At 43.9% G+C, this 21,339-nt stretch overlaps 1 protein-coding gene across 5 annotated transcripts in view; it reads right to left on the bottom strand.

Moving 5' to 3' along the window:
- Nucleotides 1-21,339, bottom strand: part of ATP8A1 (ATPase phospholipid transporting 8A1) — a 944,803-nt gene that overhangs the window by 398,441 nt on the left and 525,023 nt on the right. For all 5 annotated transcript variants that reach the window (XR_011194335.1, XM_069201769.1, XM_069201775.1 and 2 more), the window contains 2 exons: nucleotides 16,756-16,820; nucleotides 5,797-5,969 (listed from right to left, as the gene is read on the bottom strand). Coding sequence is in view for 4 of the 5 variants with exons in the window: in XM_069201769.1 (XP_069057870.1) it covers nucleotides 5,797-5,969; nucleotides 16,756-16,820 (238 nt within the window). In the remaining variant the exon portion in view is untranslated. The remainder of the gene's footprint in view (nucleotides 1-5,796; nucleotides 5,970-16,755; nucleotides 16,821-21,339) is intronic.

Raw genomic sequence — 21,339 nt, 5'->3', positions numbered from 1 at the left:
GGGCCAACTATACTGCAAAGTTATTGTGGTACAGAATGTATTCAGGTGTGTAAAGAGCATCAATCTTACAACCTTTGATATTTCCTTAGGTGAAAATAACCAGAAGGCAATAAGTGGTAACCCAGGCTAGGTGCAACTGTGGATGAATTAATAACCAAGTCACTTACCTTTGGTAATGCCATATCTGGTAGAGGCAATGTCTGGTTGCAGATAGATTCCTTACCTTTGAATTTCCCCTAGGTGTCAGACTGGATCCGGAGAATTTTTGTGAGCAGCACCCTTGCACCTATTAGGTAGGGGTGATCGGCTCCACATCCGTTGTCTCCTGTGCTGGATATGATGTTGCAGATCCTCTATAGGCACCTCCCCAGTGCGCGGACGTCAGTTTCTTTTCACAGCAGAAGCATAGAGCCATGAAGAACAGTGACTACTAAAACTAAGGCCCTGAAAAGGGAGTCCCTGCCCCTAGAAATTAGTTCTAGGGAACGATCAGTAAGGAATCTGCACCTATAAATTGTCTCTACCAGACAAGGCGTTACAAAAGGTAAATAACTTGTTCATCTATTAAAGACTTCTAGTTGCAGATTCCTTACCTTTGAATAGATACCGAAGCAATACCAGAGGTGGTTCTGAGAACCAAGATCATACAAGAAACTCCTGCAGAACCAGAGGGCCAAAGTACCCGTCCCTACACACCTGACTGCCCAGATGGTAGTGTCCGGAAAACGTGTGCAGAAAAGGCAAAATTGCTGCCTGACAGATGTCAAGGACTGGAACTCCACATGCTAACGCAGTGCTCATGACTGTAACTTGGGTAGAATGAGCATGCAAACATTCAGGTGACTTCTTTTTGGCCAGTGCATAGCAAACCTTAATACAGAGTATGACTCATCTGGAGACGGTTCGCTTCTGCACTGCCTGACAGAGTAGATTATCCACCCAGAACTCTGTTGCATGATCAAAGTAGAACACCAATGTTCTTTTGATATCCTGGTGATAGAGTCTCTCCTCTTCCTTAGAAGGATGTGGAGGTGTTTAAAAAGTAGGCAAGGGGATGGATTGGCCTACATGAACTGGCATAACTACTTTTGGTAGGAAAGAAGCCCTTGTGTTAAGCACCGCTTTGTCAGGATAGATGAAAGAGTAAGGCAACTTAGAAGACAATGCCTGCAGCTCCCTATGGGAAGATGTAATGGCCACAAGGAAGGCTGTTTCCAAAGTGAGAAGCCGGATAGGACAATTATGGAAAGGCTCGAAAGGAGCGCACATCAGAAATGTCAAAACCAAATTCAGGTCCAATTGGGGCATAATGAGTGGTGCTAGAGGAAAGAGATGTGTAAGACCTATAAGGAACCTATGTACAATAGGAGACTTAAACAATGAAGGTTTATCAGGCAACCTTAAAGCAGAAATAGCAGACAAATAACCTTTAAGGGTGCCCATAGTAGAGCCCTGCTGGGCTAGGGAAAGAATAAAGAGCAGAACCTCAGAGAGTGGGGCAAAAAGGGGGTCAACAGACTTGTCTGTGCACCATGCCACAAATTTCTTCCAACAACAGGCGGATACCGTTTGGAAGGAGCGACGCCTGGCTCCCAAGATTACTTTACAGACTTCGGGAGGAAGGTCAAAAGCTGTCAACTGTCGCCGCTCAATCTCCATGCAAGAAGGATGACAGTGGACAGGTGTGGGTGCAAAATCCTCCCCTGCTGCTGCAACAGACGTTCCTTCCAAAAGGGTAGTCTGATCAGAAGATCGAAAGACATGCTCAGCTGCTTGGGATACCAGACTCTCCAGACCCAGCCCAGAGCCACAAGGATTACTTGGGCCTGGCTGTTCCTGATCTTCATGAGCACTCTGGGCAGGAGTGGTATGGGTGGAAAGGCATACAGGAGACCTGAATTCCACATGAGATGGAAAGCATCTCTGAGCGATTGCCACCTTGAAAACTCCAACATGCAAAACTGCTGACCCTGCACATTTTCGGCGGAGGTAAACATTTCTAACCAAGGCTCTCCCCACTGCTAAAAGAGACCTTGTGCCACCTCCGGATGGAGACGCCATTCGCGATCCGCTAGGCATTTTTGGTCGAGTGTGTCTACTCTGGTGTTCAGAGACAACGCCAGATGTTGAACCACCAGGGATATGCCCTGCTGTTCCAGCCACATCCAGAGGCGCAGTGCCTACTGACAAAGGGTCCACGACCACACCCCGCCCTGCTTGTTGCAGTATCACATGGTGGTGGCATTGTCTGCGAACACCTGCACCACCTTCCACTTGATAGAGGGAAGAAATACTTTTAATGCTGGCTGGATTGCACAGAGCTCCAACAGGCTGATGTGGAGTCCAGACTCTTCCGGAGACCAGATGCCACTGACCTCGACCTCTCCCAGATTGCCGCCCATCCCAGGAGTGATGCATCTGTCAATACTGTCAGATCTGGTTGGAGAAGGGAGCCAATCGAGGTTCGTTAACCAACACTGCAGATCTTGTGCAGTACCCTCCAAGATCTGGACCTTGTTGGAGAGATTCCTCCGAGTTGAGTAAAGGAGTGTTTGAGAGGGAGTCAGCTGTGACTTTGGCATGTTTATAGTGAACCCCCAGCAAATGCAGGAGGACTGCCGTAGGCTGAAGGTGGTAGACGACAGCCTGCAGCGAGCCCGCCTACAACAGCCAGTCGTCAAGACTGAAATCCCTGATCTGCGCTGAGCTGCGACCATCACCTTGGTGAATAACCAAGGGGCGTTGATAAGGCCAAAAGGGAGCATGGTGAACTGAAAGTGCTTGTGACCTACCATGAACCGCAATTAACATCTGTGGGCAGGCAGGATGGAGATGTGGAAATATGTGCCCTGCAAGTTCAATGCTACCATCTAGTCTTCTGGGTCCAGCGCAGATAGAACCTGAGCCAGAGTGATCATCTTGAACTTCTTCTTGAGGAAGAGATTGAGGGACTAAAGGACTAGGACAGGGTGGACGCCTTTGTTCTTTTTTGGTAACAGAAAGTAGTGGGAATAGCAACCACAACCTACTTCTAGCACAGGAACCCTCTCTATGGCTTCTTTGGCCAATAGAGCTGTAACTTCCTTTTGGAGAAGGGACAAGTGATTCTCTGGCATCCGATCCTAGGATGGCGGCATAGATGGAAGGGTAGATCTGAAGGGGAGGGAGTAGGCCCTTCGGACTATCTGCAAAATCCACCTGTCTGACGTGATGATTGCCAGTAGAGCTGGCAATGACAGATCCTCCTTCCAAGAGGCCCCTGGTGGGGGAGTGTCAGACTAGGAAGGCTTATAGGCTGCTGCAGGTGGGGGGAGGGGGTGGACTGGCCAAACTGCTGGCTCTCTTATCCACAAGGTTGGCTAAATCAACGTCTTCGGCCATGCAGAGGGTGGGCAGCATGCTTGGCACAGTGGCTGGCCAGGAATGGATGAGGTTGGAGGCCCCTTCCATAGCCACAAAAGGGGCTAAAGGCAGACTGGGGGGGACAAGGGCCCGCAACGAGGCCCAAGGACCTGGCTGTAGCTCGAGAATCCATGAAGCACTTGAGCGCCAAGTCTACCTTGTCCCTGAAGAGGCAGGTGCCATCAAAGGGCATGTCCATCAAAGTAGCTTTGACATCCATAAAGCAGGACGTCCTCCGCCAGGCATGGCACTTCAGGGCCACTGTCGGCTAAACCGCTCTGCCTAGCGAGTTGGTTGTGTCCAGTCCACAATGGATGGTGAACCTTGCTGCCATCAGCAACCGCCTGAGAGAGTAGAGCCCGGGCCTCCTCCGGGATCTATAGTAGCACTTACGCAACCGTATCCCACAGTGTGTGGGAATAATGGCCCAAAAGGCATGCATGTTCATGGACCGCAATGCTAGGCTGGTGTAATTAAAGAATCTTCTTCCCAAGTATGTCGAGCCTTTGGGATTCCCTATCTGGGGGTGCAGAAGGGAATATGCTCTGGTAAGTGGATAACCAAGCTCTCAGGGGCAGGCTGTTGCATCAGAAAACTTGGGTCCCTTAGAGTGGGGCAAAGGTGGCAGGCAACTGTTCTCTTTATAGAAGCCTCTTTGCATGGTTTGGGCAGCAACCCAGTAGAACAACCGGAAGGGCCTCATTAAACTCGAGCATGGATTCTGAGGAGAAAGCTCCAGGTTGAAGCACTTCCGTCATCAGGTTAGCCCTGACAGCCACCCAAAGCAACTCATGGTCCAGGACCTCCACTGCTCTTCTCACCCCCTTAGAATAGGAAGCTCCCTCTTATATAGCCACGGTAGGGAGACAAAGCATGCCAGTATCTGGAGAAGTATCCAGACCGCTGGCTTCACCCAAGTCTGTATGCCAGTCCAGAGGTTCTTGGAGCTGGTATTCTAAAGGGTCCAGCGACCCCTCCCAATCCTTACCGTAACCTAACCTACAAGTAAGGGGCTCAGGATCCAACACAGGAGGCAAAGCTTTTCCCATCATCAGAGTCAGCCTCTTATGACACCCATCCGGCTAAGTGTTGGAGTCAGGGATAAGAATGGAGATGGTGCCACCCGTGGCCGGCGTTGGGAGTGTCTGCATCGTGACCAGCACTGGGGAAGGTCAGAGTGGTACCGACGAAGTCAGTCCGGATCTAGGACTGGATCCACGGGTACCCTACAGTGATGAGGCCAAAGCACCTGGTGCAGAACCAGAAGGGGCCCCTTTTGACTCCACGGTGCCCAAAAGGCGCTCTGGCGGTGTCGGACAGCCCAAAAATGAGGTGCATGGCCTCATAAAACTCTTAGCTGGGCAGGGGTCGCTCCGGGTCCCGGAGACTCAGGGAGCCACGTAGTGAGCCCAAGGACAGGTTCGGCAGACCAAGGCTTAGAATGGTTGACGCTCCCTAGTCTCGTCGGTCAACGGATGAGGAGAAGCTGAAGAACACTTCGATTTCTTAGATTTTTTCTTCTGCCTCGACTTACCTGATCGCCCCAGGGCTTGGAGTGGGACGATGACGATGGAGGACTCTGGGACCTTCCTCTTGACCGAGATCTCGACTTCCATGGAGTAGAGCGTCAGGCCGCCATCTGCTTCAGTACCCACTCCTTCAAAGCCTTTGGATGCACTGCCTGACACTCGGAGCACAACTTTGGGTTGTGGTCACACTCCAGGCACCAAAGACATCGCTCAATGACAATCCGCTCTTCCTCAATGACATCCTTGATGCACCAGGAGTTGAAAACTCAAAACAATCTTCACTGAAAAGTTGAAAAAAGCCAGTCAAAAAAAGACTGAGGGGTAGTTCACTTCAGATCAGTGCTAGCTGGTGTGGAAAGAAAAGAACTGACATCAAGGTGTAGGAGTGGCATCCATATAGGAGCTGTGACATCATATTCAGTGTGGATGACGCCGACGACTGACGCAGAGACAATCAACGCTACTCAACAGCGGGCAAGGGTACGGCTCACGAAATTTCAAAGGTAAGGAATCTGTAACTAGAAGTTTCTATCAGATATGGGACACTAGAATAAATGGAAGGCTTGTGTGATAAGAGGCTGAAAAAGCAGCAGTTAAACATATTTGGTGGAAGAAGCTGAGAGGCAAAATGTTTTCCACTTATTCTGCACTGCAAGATATTTAACAAATAAAGATCCATATAAGCTTGTGAGTGCCATTGCTGTTCGTGAATTTATCTTGTATTGATGGCCCACACCAAGGTTATAGCCAAACGTTATGCAATGGCACATAGCTGCACCTTTATTATGGGATAACGTGGTATCAACACTTTATTGTAAACGGTGTTACTGATGTCATTTTAAACATCTTTAACAGACAGGCTTACCTGCAACAAATAACTGCTTTGCATGACAAGGCCAGATCGAGGAAATACTGTCTTACACCAAACGTCAATGCATACTTGAGGGATTTTCCGTCAATTATAAGAGCAAAGTCATTTTCTTTCCTCAAAGCATCACCTAGTGTAACACAGTGATGACTGAGAATCTCCCGTGTGGCCTGAAAAAAACATGGATTTGAAAACACTTTATAATTACTTTTTGATATGTAGACATAGCATCAACTGAATGTTATCCATTCTTTTGGAATGTCTCAATACTTAATTTAAGATTTAAAGAAAATGCAACAGAAACGTTGATGTAAAACAGCTGCATAACAGTACCATACATTAACTTCATATCCACATATAAAAATCACAATGACAGCACCAGAATCCATCCCAAAGCCAATATAAGCTTTCAATATCTATACCTATAATAATGATTAACAAAAGTGGCTTTGTCATTTACAAGAAAGACAAAAATCTACAGTTTTCTCTTCTCATGAAGATAGTAAAAAATGTTTAGGGGCTGATTCACCAAAGAAAGGGTAACTTTATGAGTTGTTGGTAGGCCTAGGCCTAACATTTTCAGAGTTACTACCTTCATGATGTCACAAACATTCGACGACTCACACATATCAATACACTTAAAAGGAGTGGATAACATGATTTTTGTTCCAGGTGATGAAAATAATTAACAACTGCACATAGTTAAGATATCAAAACATAATTACGTAACACCAAAATTGCCAGTAACAGGCCATATTTTGAGGGGAAGCAATAGCATATGTTTTGGAGCATGTACCAACAAATTTGTTTTACAAAGCAGTCCTGGCCCAATTTTTCAAAATGGTATAAAGTTGTGAGATATGTTAAAAGGTGATGTTCGGGAGGAAAATTTTGCATTTTGATAGCACATCTGACCTGACTTGTCAATAGGTATGAAATGCATAATTGGAAAAATGAGCTGAGGGGGATTTAGGTAGCCTACACATATATATAGGAAGTTAGAGTTGATAAACGTTTCCTTACTTTTATCCCCTTTGCCTACACAAGGTTAAAGTGTCGTAAGTGTGCGTATATTAATAGAAATGGGGTCTTACTCCTGGTTTCACAAGGCTAATTTAACCTGAATTCTTGCAGGATCCAATACCCAGTACCAAGGACGTTTTTCAGAACCGTATATGATATGATAGATATAAACAGTCTTTACCTGAAATAAAGAACTTACAATAGTGACTCCACTACACCTAAACAGCTTCAGGCACTACTTGGGACTATAAAAATTATAACAAAAATAATACATAATGTGGGCATAGGCTGACTTTGTTTAAAATAGTACTTTTAAAAATATGCAAAAAATAGATGCTCTAGTAAATGTACAACAAATTAGCATAAATATAGCATTACATAACCATCTGTCACTTCAAATCCATTTGTATATTATTTATAAGTACGGAAGGATTAAATAATCTACCCATTGAGTTCACTATTTCTCAATTTCAGATCCAACTAAACGTCTCTTGCTGTCTCCATCAGTATTTGACGGTATTAACTGTATTGTGTATCTCTTAAGTACCAGCATATAAATAGTTACCTCTAGTGCAATTGGAATTTGCCTCTTATGCACCTTTTCTTGACATTTTATTTAAGGTGCAGCTTTTGATGCTAACTGGCTAAAAAGTAAAAAATTCTTTGGACTGCAACGCTAGTACTGCTGATAATATGTTTCTACGTATACAATCTACGAAAAACTACATGGGTAAGATTTATTAGAACATTGCACAGTAAACCATAAAGGTAATTCAATAACACCACATTCATAGTATATTTTATGAAGCAGACTACATGTTTTCAGCGACCACTGATATAGCCTCTTTCACTGCATCCTGTATCGGTCCACTCTATACTGCTGATGACAAGCCCGATTCAAGAGAACTATGTGTATATGAAAACTAGTTCAATCAAAACATCACATGTACATGGACTTCAATACAGTTCATTATAGAAATCACTACAAGGGCCTAGCTTCTACAGACACACATAGATATTAGAACCAACCCAGGGCACCTCTACAACACTTGTACAGTAGTGAACACACATTCACAGGCAGCACATTTTCTATGTAAATGGCCACTACATTTTCACAGACATGAGGTATTACTGTAATAAAACTATAATAAACACAAATTGAATGTGTGGAAATCGGATTTCAGTGAATATTTATCATTTGTGCATCACCAAGTAAAGTGTTTGAATTGTTTATTAAAATCTCGGTTTCCAACACATGCCAGAATTACAAAACATGTTCTTCATTTTTGCTTTCCTAACTGCTGACTATGGACAGTGCATTTAGTTATTTACATTTTCTTGTGTTACAAAAACATTGCATCCTACAGCTTTTCCTTTCACACTCCCTGTACCCTAGCAAGCATGTCATATAATGAAAATGTCACTTACCCAGTGTACATCTGTTCGTGGCATTAGTCGCTGCAGATTCACATGTTTCGCGCAGTCCGCTGCCTGGTGTTGGGCTCGGAGTATTACAAGTTGTTTTTCTTCGAAGAAGTCTTTTTTGGTCACGGGACCGAAGGACTCCTCCCTCTTCGGCTCCATTGCGCATGGGCGTCGACTCCATCTTAGATTGTTTTCCCCGCAGAGGGTGAGGATGGAGTTGTTTGCTATAAATAGTGCCCATGCAATGGAGTGAATACGTATGTACATAAAAAGTTTATAATAATTATTTACAAATGTACAAATGTTTAAGATTTAAGATCTACTTCTAAACGGCTACAGGCTTCCCGGGGAGGCGGGAGGGCACATGTGAATCTGCAGCGACTAATGCCACGAACAGATGTACACTGGGTAAGTGACATTTTCAGTTCGATGGCATATGTTGCTGCAGATACACATGTTTCGCATAGACTATAAAGCAGTTACCTCCCCTAAAAGCGGTGGTTTAGCCTGTAGGAGTTGAAGTAGTTTGGAATAATGTTCTTAGTACAGCTTGGCCCACTGTAGCTTGTTGTGCATTTAGTACGTCTACACAGTAGTGTTTAGTAAATGTATGAGGCGTAGACCAGGTTGCAGCCTTACATATTTCGCTCATAGGAATGTTTCCTAGAAAGGCCATTGTAGCACCTTTCTTTGTGGTTGAGTGTGCCTTTGGTGTAATAGGCAATTCTCTCTTGGCTTTAAGATAGCATGTTTGAATACATCTGACTATCCATCTAGCAATGCCTTGTTTAGAGATTGGATTTCCTATGTGTGGTTTTTGAAAAGCTATGAACAGTTGTTTTGTTTTCCTGATTAGCTTTGTTCTGTCAATGTAGTACATTAGTGCTCTTTTGATGTCTAATGTATGTAGTGCCCTTTCAGCCACGGAATCTGGTTGTGGGAAGAACACTGGCAATTCTACTGTTTGATTTAAATGGAATGGTGAGATTACTTTTGGTAGAAATTTTGGATTTGTTTTTAGAACTATTTTATTTTTGTGTATTTGAATAAATGGTTCTTGTATGGTAAATGCCTGTATTTCACTTACTCTTCTGAGGGATGTGATTGCAATGAGAAATGCGACTTTCCAGGTTAGATATTGCATTTCACAGGAATGCATGGGTTCGAAAGGTGGACCCATGAGTCTTGTTAAGACGATGTTAAGGTTCCATGAAGGAACTGGTGGTGTTCTTGGTGGTATAATTCTTTTTAGCCCTTCCATGAATGCTTTAATAACTGGTATTCTAAATAAAGACGATGAATGAGTAGTTTGTAGGTAAGCAGATATTGCTGCAAGGTGTATTTTTATAGATGAAAAAGCGAGATTCGCTTTTTGCAAATGTAGTAAGTATCCCACTATGTCCTTTGTAGAGGCATGCAATGGTTGGATTTGATTGGTATGGCAGTAGCAAACAAATCTTTTCCACTTAGATGCATAGCAGTGTCTAGTGGAAGCTTTTCTAGCTTGTTTTATGACCTCCATACATTCTTGTGTGAGGTCTAAGTGTCCGAATTCTAGGATTTCAGGAGCCAAATTGCCAGATTCAATGATGCTGGGTTTGGATGCCTGATCTGTTGTTTGTGTTGTGTTAACAGATCTGGTCTGTTGGGTAGTTTGACATGCGGTACTAGTGAAAGGTCTAGTAGAGTTGTATACCAAGGTTGTCTTGCCCATGTGGGTGCTATCAGTATGAGTTTGAGTTGGTTTTGACTCAACTTGTTTACTAGATATGGAAGGAGAGGGAGAGGGGGAAAAGCGTATGCAAATATCCCTGACCAACTCATCCATAGAGCATTGCCTTGTGATTCGCGGTGTGGGTACCTGGATGCAAAGTTTTGGCATTTTGCGTTTTCTTTTGTTGCGAACAAATCTATCTGGGGTGTTCCCCAAATTTGAAAGTACTTGTTCAGAACTTGGGGGTGAATTTCCCATTCGTGGACTTGTTGGTGGTCTCGCGAAAGGTTGTCTGCTAGTTGGTTTTGGATCCCTGGAATAAATTGTGCTATTAGGCGAATGTTGTTGTGAATCGCCCACTGCCATATTTTTTGTGTTAGGAGACACAATTGTGTTGAGTGTGTTCCTCCTTGTTTGTTTAAATAATACATTGTTGTCATGTTGTCTGTTTTGACAAGAATGTATTTGTGTGTTATTATGGGTTGAAAGGCTTTTAACGCTAGAAATACTGCTAACAGTTCTAGGTAATTGATATGAAATTTTGTTTGGTGTACATCCCATTGTCCTTGAATGCTGTGGTGATTGAGGTGTGCTCCCCACCCTGTCATGGAAGCATCTGTTGTTATAACGTATTGAGGCACTGGGTCCTGAAATGTCCGCCCTTTGTTTAAATTGTTGCTGTTCCACCATAGAAGCGAGAGGTATGTTTGGCGGTCTACCAACACCAGATCTTGAAGTTGACCCTGTGCCTGTGACCATTGTGATGCTAGGCACTGTTGTAAGGGTCGCATGTGTAGTCTTGCGTTTGGGACAATGGCTATGCATGATGACATCATGCCTAGAAGTTTTAGCACAAATTTTGCTTGTATCTTTTGGTTTGGAAACATAGCACTTATTACCTTGTGGAATGCTTGCACTCTTTGTGGACTTGGAGTGGCAATTCCTTTTGATGTGTTGATGGTTGCCCCTAGATATTGTTGTGTCTGACACGGTTCGAGGTGTGACTTTGTATAGTTGATGGAGAAACCCAGTTTGTGAAGGGTTTGTATGACATATGTGGTGTCGTTTGTGCACTTTTTTACTGTGTTGGTCTTGATTAGCCAATCGTCTAGGTAAGGAAACACATGTATCTGTTGTCTCCTGATATGTGCTGCTACTACTGCTAGACATTTTGTGAATACTCTTGGTGCAGTTGTTATTCCGAATGGCAACACCTTGAATTGGTAATGTATTCCTTTGAATACGAACCTTAGGTACTTTCTGTGAGAAGGGTGTATCGGTATATGAAAGTACGCATCTTTTAGGTCTAATGTGGTCATGTAATCTTGCTGTTTGAGCAGTGGAATGATGTCTTGTAGTGTGACCATGTGAAAGTGGTCCGATATGATGTAGGTATTTAGTGTCCTGAGATCTAATATTGGTCTTAATGTTTTGTCTTTTTTTGGAATTAGAAAGTACAGGGAGTAAACTCCTGTGTTTTTTTGTTGTACTGGTACTAACTCTATTGCATCCTTTTGCAGTAGTGCTTGAACTTCTAGTCCTAAAAGTTCTAAATGTTGTGGTGACATTTTGCGTGTTTTTGGAGGGATGTTTGGTGGGAATTTGTGGAATTCTATGCATTAGCCATGTTGGATTATTGCTAATACCCAATTGTCTGTTGTAATCTGCTGCCAAGATTGGTAGAATTGGCTTAGTCTTCCCCCCACTGGTGTTGAGTGAAGGGGTTGTGTGACTTGAAAGTCACTGTTTAGGTGGAGGCGTTTTTGGAGTCTGGAATCTTCCCCTACTCCTTGGGAATTGACCCCCTCTATATCCCCTGAAACCTCCCCTTTGGAATGAACCCGGATATGGTGTGGTCCTTGTTTGTTGGCTGGTGGTGTCTGTGGGTTGGCCACGAAACCCCCCTCTAAATGGAGTTTTTCTAAAAGAGCCTCTGCTCTGCGGGGAGTAGAGTGCGCCCATGGCTTTGGCCGTGTCTGTGTCCTTTTTAAGTTTTTCAATGGCTGTGTCCACTTCAGGGCCAAAAAGTTGTTTCTCGTTGAAGGGCATATTAAGGACAGCCTGCTGGATTTCAGGTTTGAAGCCTGAAGTGCGGAGCCAAGCGTGTCTCCTTATGGTGACAGCAGTGTTGACTGTTCTCGCTGCAGTATCGGCTGCGTCCATTGAAGAGCGGATTTGATTGTTTGAGATCGTTTGTCCCTCTTCAACTATTTGCTGCGCCCTTTTTTGGAATTCCTGGGGAAGATGGTCTATGAGAAGTTGCATCTCATCCCAGTGTGCGCGGTCATATCGGGCCAGCAGCGCTTGAGAATTTGCGATGCGCCACTGGTTGGCTGCCTGTGATGCTACTCTTTTTCCTGCCGCATCAAATTTTCTGCTTTCTTTGTCCGGAGGTGGGGCGTCGCCAGATGTATGGGAATTTGCTCTTTTGCAAGCTGCCCCTACTACTACGGAGTCAGGTGGTAACTGCGAAGTAATAAACACTGGGTCTGTGGGTGGTGGTTTGTATTTCTTATCCACCCTTGGGGTGATGGCTCTTGCTTTTACGGGCTCTTCAAAAATTTGTTTTGCGTGCCGTAACATCCCTGGTAGCATTGGGAGACATTGATATTGGCTATGTGTAGCCGAGAGGGTGTTAAATAAAAAATCATCCTCTATAGGATCGGAGTGCAGTTGGACATTGTGGAATTCTGCTGCCCTAGCCACCAGTTGCGAGTATGAGGTACTGTCCTCTGGCGGTGACGGCTTTGTGGGGTATGAATCGGGATCATTGTCCGGCACTGGGGTGTCATATAGGTCCCAAGCGTCTTGATCCTGATTATCTTGACTTATGGTAGTTTGCGCTGGTGAGTGCATTTGTGGCGGTGTTTGCGCCGGCGATGCCTGTTGTGGTGGAGAGGGCGGAGGCGTGACTTTTTTAACCACTTTGGCTTGTGGTTGTGCGTCATCCTTGAGAAGTCCGATCCTTCTTTTTCTCATTATTGGGGGAAGGGTTGATATCTTCCCTGTGTCTTGCTGGATGTACAGTCTCTTTTGTGTGTAGTCTGATTCTACACTTTGGAGCTCTTGTCCAAATCTGTGCATCTGGCCACTTATTCCTTGTTCCTCTGTGTAGGATGGAGGTGTGGAACTTTTCGGCGCCGAGAGAGAATCTTTTTTCGGCTTCGGCACCGACAGAATTTTTGTGGCTTTCGGCAGTGTGTCTCGTGCCGATGTTTTTCGGTGCCGGCATCTTGTTTTTGCCTCTCGGAGCCGCTATCTCGGCTCCGAGGTTGCTCCATGGCGGTCCCTCGACCGGAGTCGGGTGTCTTCGCTATGGGCGTGCCCTTTTTCGGCGCCTTCGACGGCTCGCCGGTTTTATGGGTCGAGCCATGGCCTGTTGGCAGTGGCGTCCCCTGGGCTTTTGTCTTCTCGATGGTTTTAATTTTCGACGTCTTACTCACTGTTTGTTGCTGTTGTTCGACGTCGGAGTCTCCGGATTCTGATTCTGGAACCGAGAATGTTTCCTCTTCGTCGTCGAAACGTTGTTTTGTCGGCGTGGACGCCATTTGTAGACGCCTGGCTCTTCGGTCCCGGAGTGTTTTTCTGGACCGGAAGGCTCGACAGGCCTCACAGGTATCCTCCTTGTGCTCGGGGGACAAGCACAAGTTACAGACCAAGTGCTGATCTGTATAAGGATACTTACTGTGACATTTTGGGCAGAAACGAAACGGGGTCCGTTCCATCGGCTTCGATGTCGCACGCGGTCGGGCCGACCAGGCCCCGATGGGGGATCGAAGCTACCCCAAAGTCTTCCGATGATCGGTGTCGATGTACCTAACTATCCCAATACCGAACGGAACAATACCGACGCTTTCTTCTGAGATTCTGACTAACTTTCCGAACCGAAACACGGAGCGAAAAGGAATACGTCCGAACCCGACAGAGGAAAAAAACAATCTAAGATGGAGTCGACGCCCATGCGCAATGGAGCCGAAGAGGGAGGAGTCCTTCGGTCCCGTGACCAAAAAAGACTTCTTCGAAGAAAAACAACTTGTAATACTCCGAGCCCAACACCAGGCAGCGAACTGTGCGAAACATGTGTATCTGCAGCAACATATGCCATCGAACTTCAGTTTATTTTTCTTTCTCTGACTGCAAAGTGAGAGGAGTCTGTAAACACCAATCCCCATGTTTGTCAATAGACAGTCTCACATTTAGTCTTGGTCTTTTGTGTTTGAAGTGCAATAGATGTGACAAGATAAATACAGAATTTAAAGGCCATCTTTATTGCTGAGAGGCTCTTTGAAAAACACTGTTCTAGGTATCACACAGTAGGGCAGGCACTAAAGAAAATGTCAGTTTGATGCCACTGGTATCAACCCCAGTAGACCATACCTTGTTCCAATATTTAGTTAGGCCAGGACAATCCTACAACCAATGCATTGTGTCTCCCATTTCCATTTCCATTTCACCTCTCCAGCATGCAGGTGTGGGATTTCGGCCCTATGAAGGTTGTAAGGGTACCAGTAACACATGCAATATTTTGTAAACAAAAAAAAAAAAACTGAATTTCAGCTTCACCTCTTGAAGTTCACTTAGGGAGCTTGCCCAGGAAGGGGCACCTGGGTCTGCACCAGAGTATTCCAAACAGGTACCTGAGAGTGACCCAAAGGAGGTTGGGTCAGGTTCCCCCCAGCAAAGTGAGGGAGAGGTCCAGGATGACAGACAAGTCCCAGGAAAAAGTGGTTGGGGGGAGGGTTACCATGCCCCTTCTGAAAAACAGGGGCTGCGGGAACTTTGGTGGGCAGTTGCCCAGGGTGCACCATTTTCAACCCGCTGGCCACAGTTAGTCCGCAAATGCCCACTGCATTCTGGGAAATGAGTTACCACCAGTATTAAAAGTTCTGGGAGGGGAAGCCACTCAGGGCACCCTGAAAGCTCTAGTTTCCTAGAGTACAACTCCCACAGGGAGAGTACAGAGACCCAGATGGAGGTGCATAAGGTAAGAGCAGTCAGTGTGGACCAGCGGATAAGGCGTCAACCAGCTCTGGGAATAGAGCACTCCAAGACTGACCCTGGTGAGGCTACTTCTGATGTGGAGGGGCTTCCAGCACTGTCACAGAGACAGAGGACTGGAGAACTTTACCAGGCAGACCCCGGCATGAAACAGACAGTGCGTGTCAGCCTTGAGGTGAGTGGTAGTTCTCCCTTGAACATCATGTCTTGGCAAGCACCTGTTAAACCTCAGGGTACTGACTTTGGGCTCAGAAGCCGGTCACAGGTTACCACCCCTGGACTGGTAAGAAGAAGAGTCAAAGTAGGGTGCCTAATAACTGGGGTTGCTGCCCCCAGTCTGAGAATCCTCAGAGAACTCCCAAGAGCAGCTAGGGAACTCCTTGCCAGATCCAGGGCTGGAAATGAATAATGCCAACATCCCGGGCTGAAGTCCCAACCTGGCACTGAATATCATGGGGTCTGGCTCTTGAGACTGACAGCAGTCAGCGACCTCTGATGGTTGCTTTCTTTAAGGTTGGTGACTCCTTATGCAAGGGGCAGAATTGGACACATCTCTTTGTTGGGATGGTGGTACTGCCTGCCAACTGGGATGCATCTCTAAGCATGTTAAGGTTAGGTATTTCAATGACAGGGTACACCAGTGAGGAGAGGGCTTCCCATGCATTAGTCCAGGGGTTCAGGAGAGTACTGTCAAAGGGATCCAACTGGGTTCAGAAAGGTATGGAACAAGGACTTCGCTAGGTTCTATCACCTGAACTGGGAAGCCCATTAAGGTATTGATTGGTCTATCCTTCCTTTAGGCTACAGGGGGGTTATGTTGAATTTGTCCCCCTAATCTTTTTTTAAATTTGATTTTCGCTGGCATTGTGATTCTTTGCACTTTGTTGCTGCTAATCAATGCAAAAGTGCTAGTGTTCTCTCCTTTAAGCATAGTAAAAGTGCCTTGCACCCAACTGGCAAGCTTAATGTCCTTATAGGTTTCTAGGAAAGTAGTACTACATGTACCCAGAGCCATTAAAAGTACAAAGTACTAGTGTGCCTGGAGCACTTATTGTGCAACACTTAAGATGACCTTTAAAACATGTCTCGGACTGATATTACAGCCTGTGGGCAGTTTTAAACTACCAATCTGACCAGGCTGAATAAACCTTTTGCCAGACCTAAACCTCTCTTTTTTTATCACATATGTCAACCCTAAGGTAAGCAGGTTGCATTGTATTCAAAAGGTAGGACAAGTGTTTCTACATGTCCCAGCAGTGTTTTTCACTACTGTAAGGCCTACCTCTCCCATAGGGTAACATTGGGTCCCCTTATTACATTTAATAAGTGCTAACGTTTGATTGGGAACAGGTGGAAATGCCATGTTTGGCCTCAAATTAATTGTAATTTAAAACCCTCTTTAATAGCAAAGTCGTATTTTAAGTCAAAATTCTGAAAATGCCACTTTAAAAAACATAGTTTATTATCGTTTTTTGGTAAAAGGTTTTGCAGCTGCTGCTGCTGGCGTGGGAGGCGATGCTCCTCCGCCCTAACGGAGGAGTCGCCCCTGGACATCCATAATGTCATCACTGAGTGCAATAAAGAACTTACATGTTAGTCAAAGCAAAACTTTACTGAACATCAGCAAAGGAATCTAAATGTGGAAACCAGAATTACAAAACATGGCTTTAAATGCAGTAAACACAGCAAATTAATACAACAGTCCACTATATACTATTAACGGCACATAAGGCACATGGAGACAACATCTGTTGAATTTAAATGGCTATTAAACGTTTGTTTTAAATTTTACTTACATCAAGAGTTTCTTCGTTAATCACTATGAGTCCCATGTTCTTTGTCAGGAGTTTACAGGAGTGTCCTAGAAAAAGACAACAAACAGACACCATTACAGATAGGCATATAGAGTTGCATGTTTATAAAAATGTATCACAAGCTGAAGTAGTAGAAGCAGAGTTAGTGAACACTTTTTTTTAGACTAGTTTGCACTTGCATTACAAAATCAAGGATTTCCGGGTAACGTTTTGAAACATCTGTGACGCCAGAGCCGTGTTACAGAGGAATAGTGAAAAACCAGTTTACCCTTCATCCTCAATAAGGAAACCGGTAAGATTATCTCTCGTCCCGCACTGCATTATTATAGACTGGTGATTTAATCTTACTCATTTCCCCTAAGTTATTACCATTTAATCATATCGAGAATACAATTAATCATTCTGGCATATTTTGGGTCAACAATTATAACTCAACCAAGAAATATAAATAACATAGTATAACACAATTGTGTCACCATATTTTTCAAGGTGATTTGTTAGAGTCCCATTTCCTGCATAAGTACCTGACTTCTTAGCCCAAACGGCTTACAATTCCTCACACTCTCTTTAATTATCTATGAAGCACTTCCAAACCTTTCTAAATGTTCTGCTTTCACCAATACCCTCTGTATAGAAAGATTCATTATATTTGACTCTGAGCATTTTCTTATGACATTCAGACATTGATAGAATGGGGATACGAAACAGATTTCTAGTGTGCTATATCTGAACTTGGGATGAACATATTTTTGAAAAGTAGCTTTGTCTGTTATGAGTGTAGAACTACCCAAAACTGGAAGATGCTCATCCAGGGACATGTCCAGGTCATGTGAAGCAGGTCACCCTGGTTATGGTTTTAACACCTAGGGAAAGTTAGTTGAGTGTCAGCAACCACTCTGTTGATGTGTAACGGGGGTATAAAATAACACCCATTTAGCAAGTAGACACACGTCTGCTATTGGCTTTTTTCACAATAGAGCTTTGTAACATATTCAGGTCTTTGCAAATCAGTTCATGGATAACTATTCTGATCTCTTTTCTGAAGAATTCCAAAAGAAGGAGTTTTGCATTAATGTGCATACCGAACCCTGATGCTGGCGTGCAACGGTTTATTATCTAAAAAATACTTTTGTCAATTAAGATGACTGCTCAATTGTTTTCATCTCAGACCTATTCTTTGACTACGATAATCAGAGCAAGGCTTTAGATTGCACTGTAAGCTGGTAGGCCAACTTCAAGATTTCCATGGTGTAGCAATGCTGCAAATCTGTGAAATGTGTAATACTGGCACTCCACCATCTCTCTATTGCTAAATCTGTTTAATAAAATTAAGAAAAACTTTGACAACCACAAATGCGCCACCATTTCCCTATCCCCGTACACATCAATTAATCTCAACCCCAACTTTACACCAGTGCTGATACGGGGCCCATTCACCAGATGTCAAGAAAGGGGATATAGGCTCATCCCAGTTATGTTTCATAAGGGTGAAATCAAATCACTCCACGGGTGTTAGCAGGTTTTTCGTTTGGAGTAATGAGAGGCTACATTATGCACAGCTCAGGCACTGGTCAATGCACTCAGAGATGAGAGCAGCAGCCACTCATGGAAAAATGCATTTGAAAAAGTCTTCTCCACGATTACCTCTTAAAGGGGTGGGGATCCTCTTCAGGCTCTATGGTTATGCAATCCTGTTGGAGTACAGAATAAGGCCCAAATGGGCCTATATAACTACCTGGGAGTAAGCTATTGGAAGGGTCATCACATTGGAAGAGCAAAGGTGGTTGTGGAGAGTCAAACAAAAGGTTGTAATGCATTCCAAACTGCTGGTTGATTAAATACACCCAACAAATAAACTCTCTATCTGTTAAAAGATTCTGTAATACAATAAGGAAGGTAAGGCAGTGAATACAAATATAAACAAAGGCAGTATAGACATATTTCTTAGTGCAACACGCCCAATGACTGAAAAGGGAGAAATCATCATTTTCCTAGCAAGGATCTTGGACTCTTGTTAATGGAAAATTGCATCTCGATTTAACCCTAATCACTGCAGCCATGGTTTTTTTGTTTATGTTAACTGTACTTAAAGCAGCCATTTATGACGAAGAACATCTTGGCTTTGGAGCCAAGAAATCTGTTATTCAGCTTGACCAGAATGTTACGATTTTGTTACAGGCGAAGGCCATCACTCCCTCACTCCCTTTTCCTACCGGTGATCACAGATGGATAAACTTTGTAATGTCACTTACATTCAATGCTTGCTTATAAAACTCTACACATGCATGTCTTGTTTTAGCTTCAAGAGCCCAGCTATTTTTATGATTCAAAGGGACTCTGTATAGAACAGAAACTGTGACTCAGACACATTTTCCTTTTGTTAATGAACATTTTGAAACTTAACTGGCAGGTGCGCAGATCTACTTTCATAATCTGGTGCACTGGCCAGAAAGTGCCTGCGCTTGAGTGGTCAGAGCTGAACCGGACTCCACACAAAAATCCTAGGTGCCTAAAGTAGACGTCGTGGAGGATAAACCAATGTTCGACTCTTGGAGCAGGTCATACAGTGCTAGCGCACTACTAAATTTATGACATACGAGGAGTAACTTAAAAATAAATATAAACTTCAAGGGTTCATATTTTTATATTGTCAGAGGGGTAGGTGACAGAGGACTAAACAAGTTCAGGTAGGTATGGAGGAGACCCGGGGTAACATGAATTAGTGTGCATGCAATCCATGCTTCGGAACAGGATGCGCTGAGAGAGTGCAGAGACGGAGGGTATACGAGTGGCAGTCTTAGACTGAAAAAACATTTCTGCTTCTTTCCACAAGTATAAATAGGAAAAGAGCTGCCAGACCCTCCAACAGCCCTTTACCCTTCTTCCCCACCTCCTCCATGAGATGAGCTTAGCGGCTGACCCAAAGCGTGTACCTAGTTGCAAGTGAGAGTGCAGTGAGGAACTAGAGGTTAGAAAATTTGAAAAAGTCCTACCTAAAAGGGCTCTTGTTGAGAAAAATAGTTTCTCAGAAGAGGGTGCTTTTTCCATAGGGTGATGGATTAATCTTACGAAACTGACAGAGTCTGAGCCTATGGCAAAACAATGGTTAGCGTTCCTAAATTGGTATGAGGAAGCCTTAAAGAGAAGGCAAGAATCTGGGGATTAAAATACACCCATTATAAAGTGAGATATCAAATTAGTCATTTGCAGGCACAGGGTTAGGCTCGTACACCCTCTATGCCACCTCCTAAAATCTTTCTCAAGACTACTAGTGAGAACTGAGATGTGGTAGAAGAAAGGAGGAGGGTCGGTTAGATACTTTTAATTTTCCCATGCCAGAAGGAAATGCTGGGGGTGCAATGGTCAGGGAGCATGGCCAGCCGGAGGGATACAGACAAATCAAGTGCAAGTGAGCCCAGCAACTGTGGCAAGCAATCACATGACTAGCCTGAAAGTGAGGCCAGAAGATGACAAGAAGACACCACTCAGGCCACCCCAAAAACAATCTCACTCTGTGCCTCACTGTTCCGAAGCGCTGCATCAGAGTGGCCAAGCTAGGTGTTCGACCAGCGCTAAGACAGACTGTGAGCAATGGGCAACAGAAATTGAGAAAACACCCTGATTCAGGTAGTAAGGAAATTTATGAACACCAATGATATTGGTAAGTCCAAACTGACATCCTTCTACCCTCACATAAGTACCAAGGTCCTGGAATAGGAGGGCACGTTACTTGCTCGCTAGGTAACCTAATGAATATCACACACCAGTTCCCTTTTATTTTAGATAACCTTCAAATGTTTCATGACGAATTCCAAAAGATGTTGAAAGTTACAACCATAACTGGGCTAATGTTAATCAATTGCTACTTATTGTTATGACAAGTGAAGAAATTAGTTGGCTGAAAAAAAGCTAAGTGGCCTCAGCAATCGCCTGATAATATAGACGTTCTCATTGCTGCTAGAGAATGTTATCAATGACAAATGCCTTGTGAAAAGTATTGGACTAAGATTAACAATTGAAAACAAAACAACAATGAAACTTCAGCTGATTTTTTTAATCATTTGAAAAATATATTTATTCGCTAGTCTGGTATTGCTCATACTACTGAAAATGTTCAAGAACCTAGTGGTGGTGCTTTGGCACAGGGACCAAGAACTGCACCAACAAGGGGGAAACAATTGCTAGAACATAAACATAATTAATAAAAGTGTGCTACTAAAATAGATTGAATTAACATCGCTGACTGCTGATCCATTCATGAGAGGTATATCCAAATTGCACATTTGTCTTTCTTGTTGTTTTTTAAAGTTTCTTCTTTCAGAAAGCCAACTGCTATTTTTAGTTAGTGCCATAGTCAGATGTTTTCCAAAATTAATTTGTTTCTTCTTTTCTTTTTGCATGAAGCCCAAACATGCTTACCTGATTACAGTAATAGTTAAGGATGCCACATTCTGTATTTGACTGTTTTATAAATTGATTGTAAACAATTCATCTGCAATAACTAAATGTATTCTGTATCAATCATTTATTTGCTATTGTTATTCTGTACGGTGGTTCTTGAATGCC

Source organism: Pleurodeles waltl, chromosome 1_2, assembly GCF_031143425.1.
Source record: "Pleurodeles waltl isolate 20211129_DDA chromosome 1_2, aPleWal1.hap1.20221129, whole genome shotgun sequence".
In the NCBI taxonomy this organism is placed as follows: domain Eukaryota; kingdom Metazoa; phylum Chordata; class Amphibia; order Caudata; family Salamandridae; genus Pleurodeles; species Pleurodeles waltl.
This window is presented reverse-complemented; position numbering and strand designations above follow the sequence as displayed.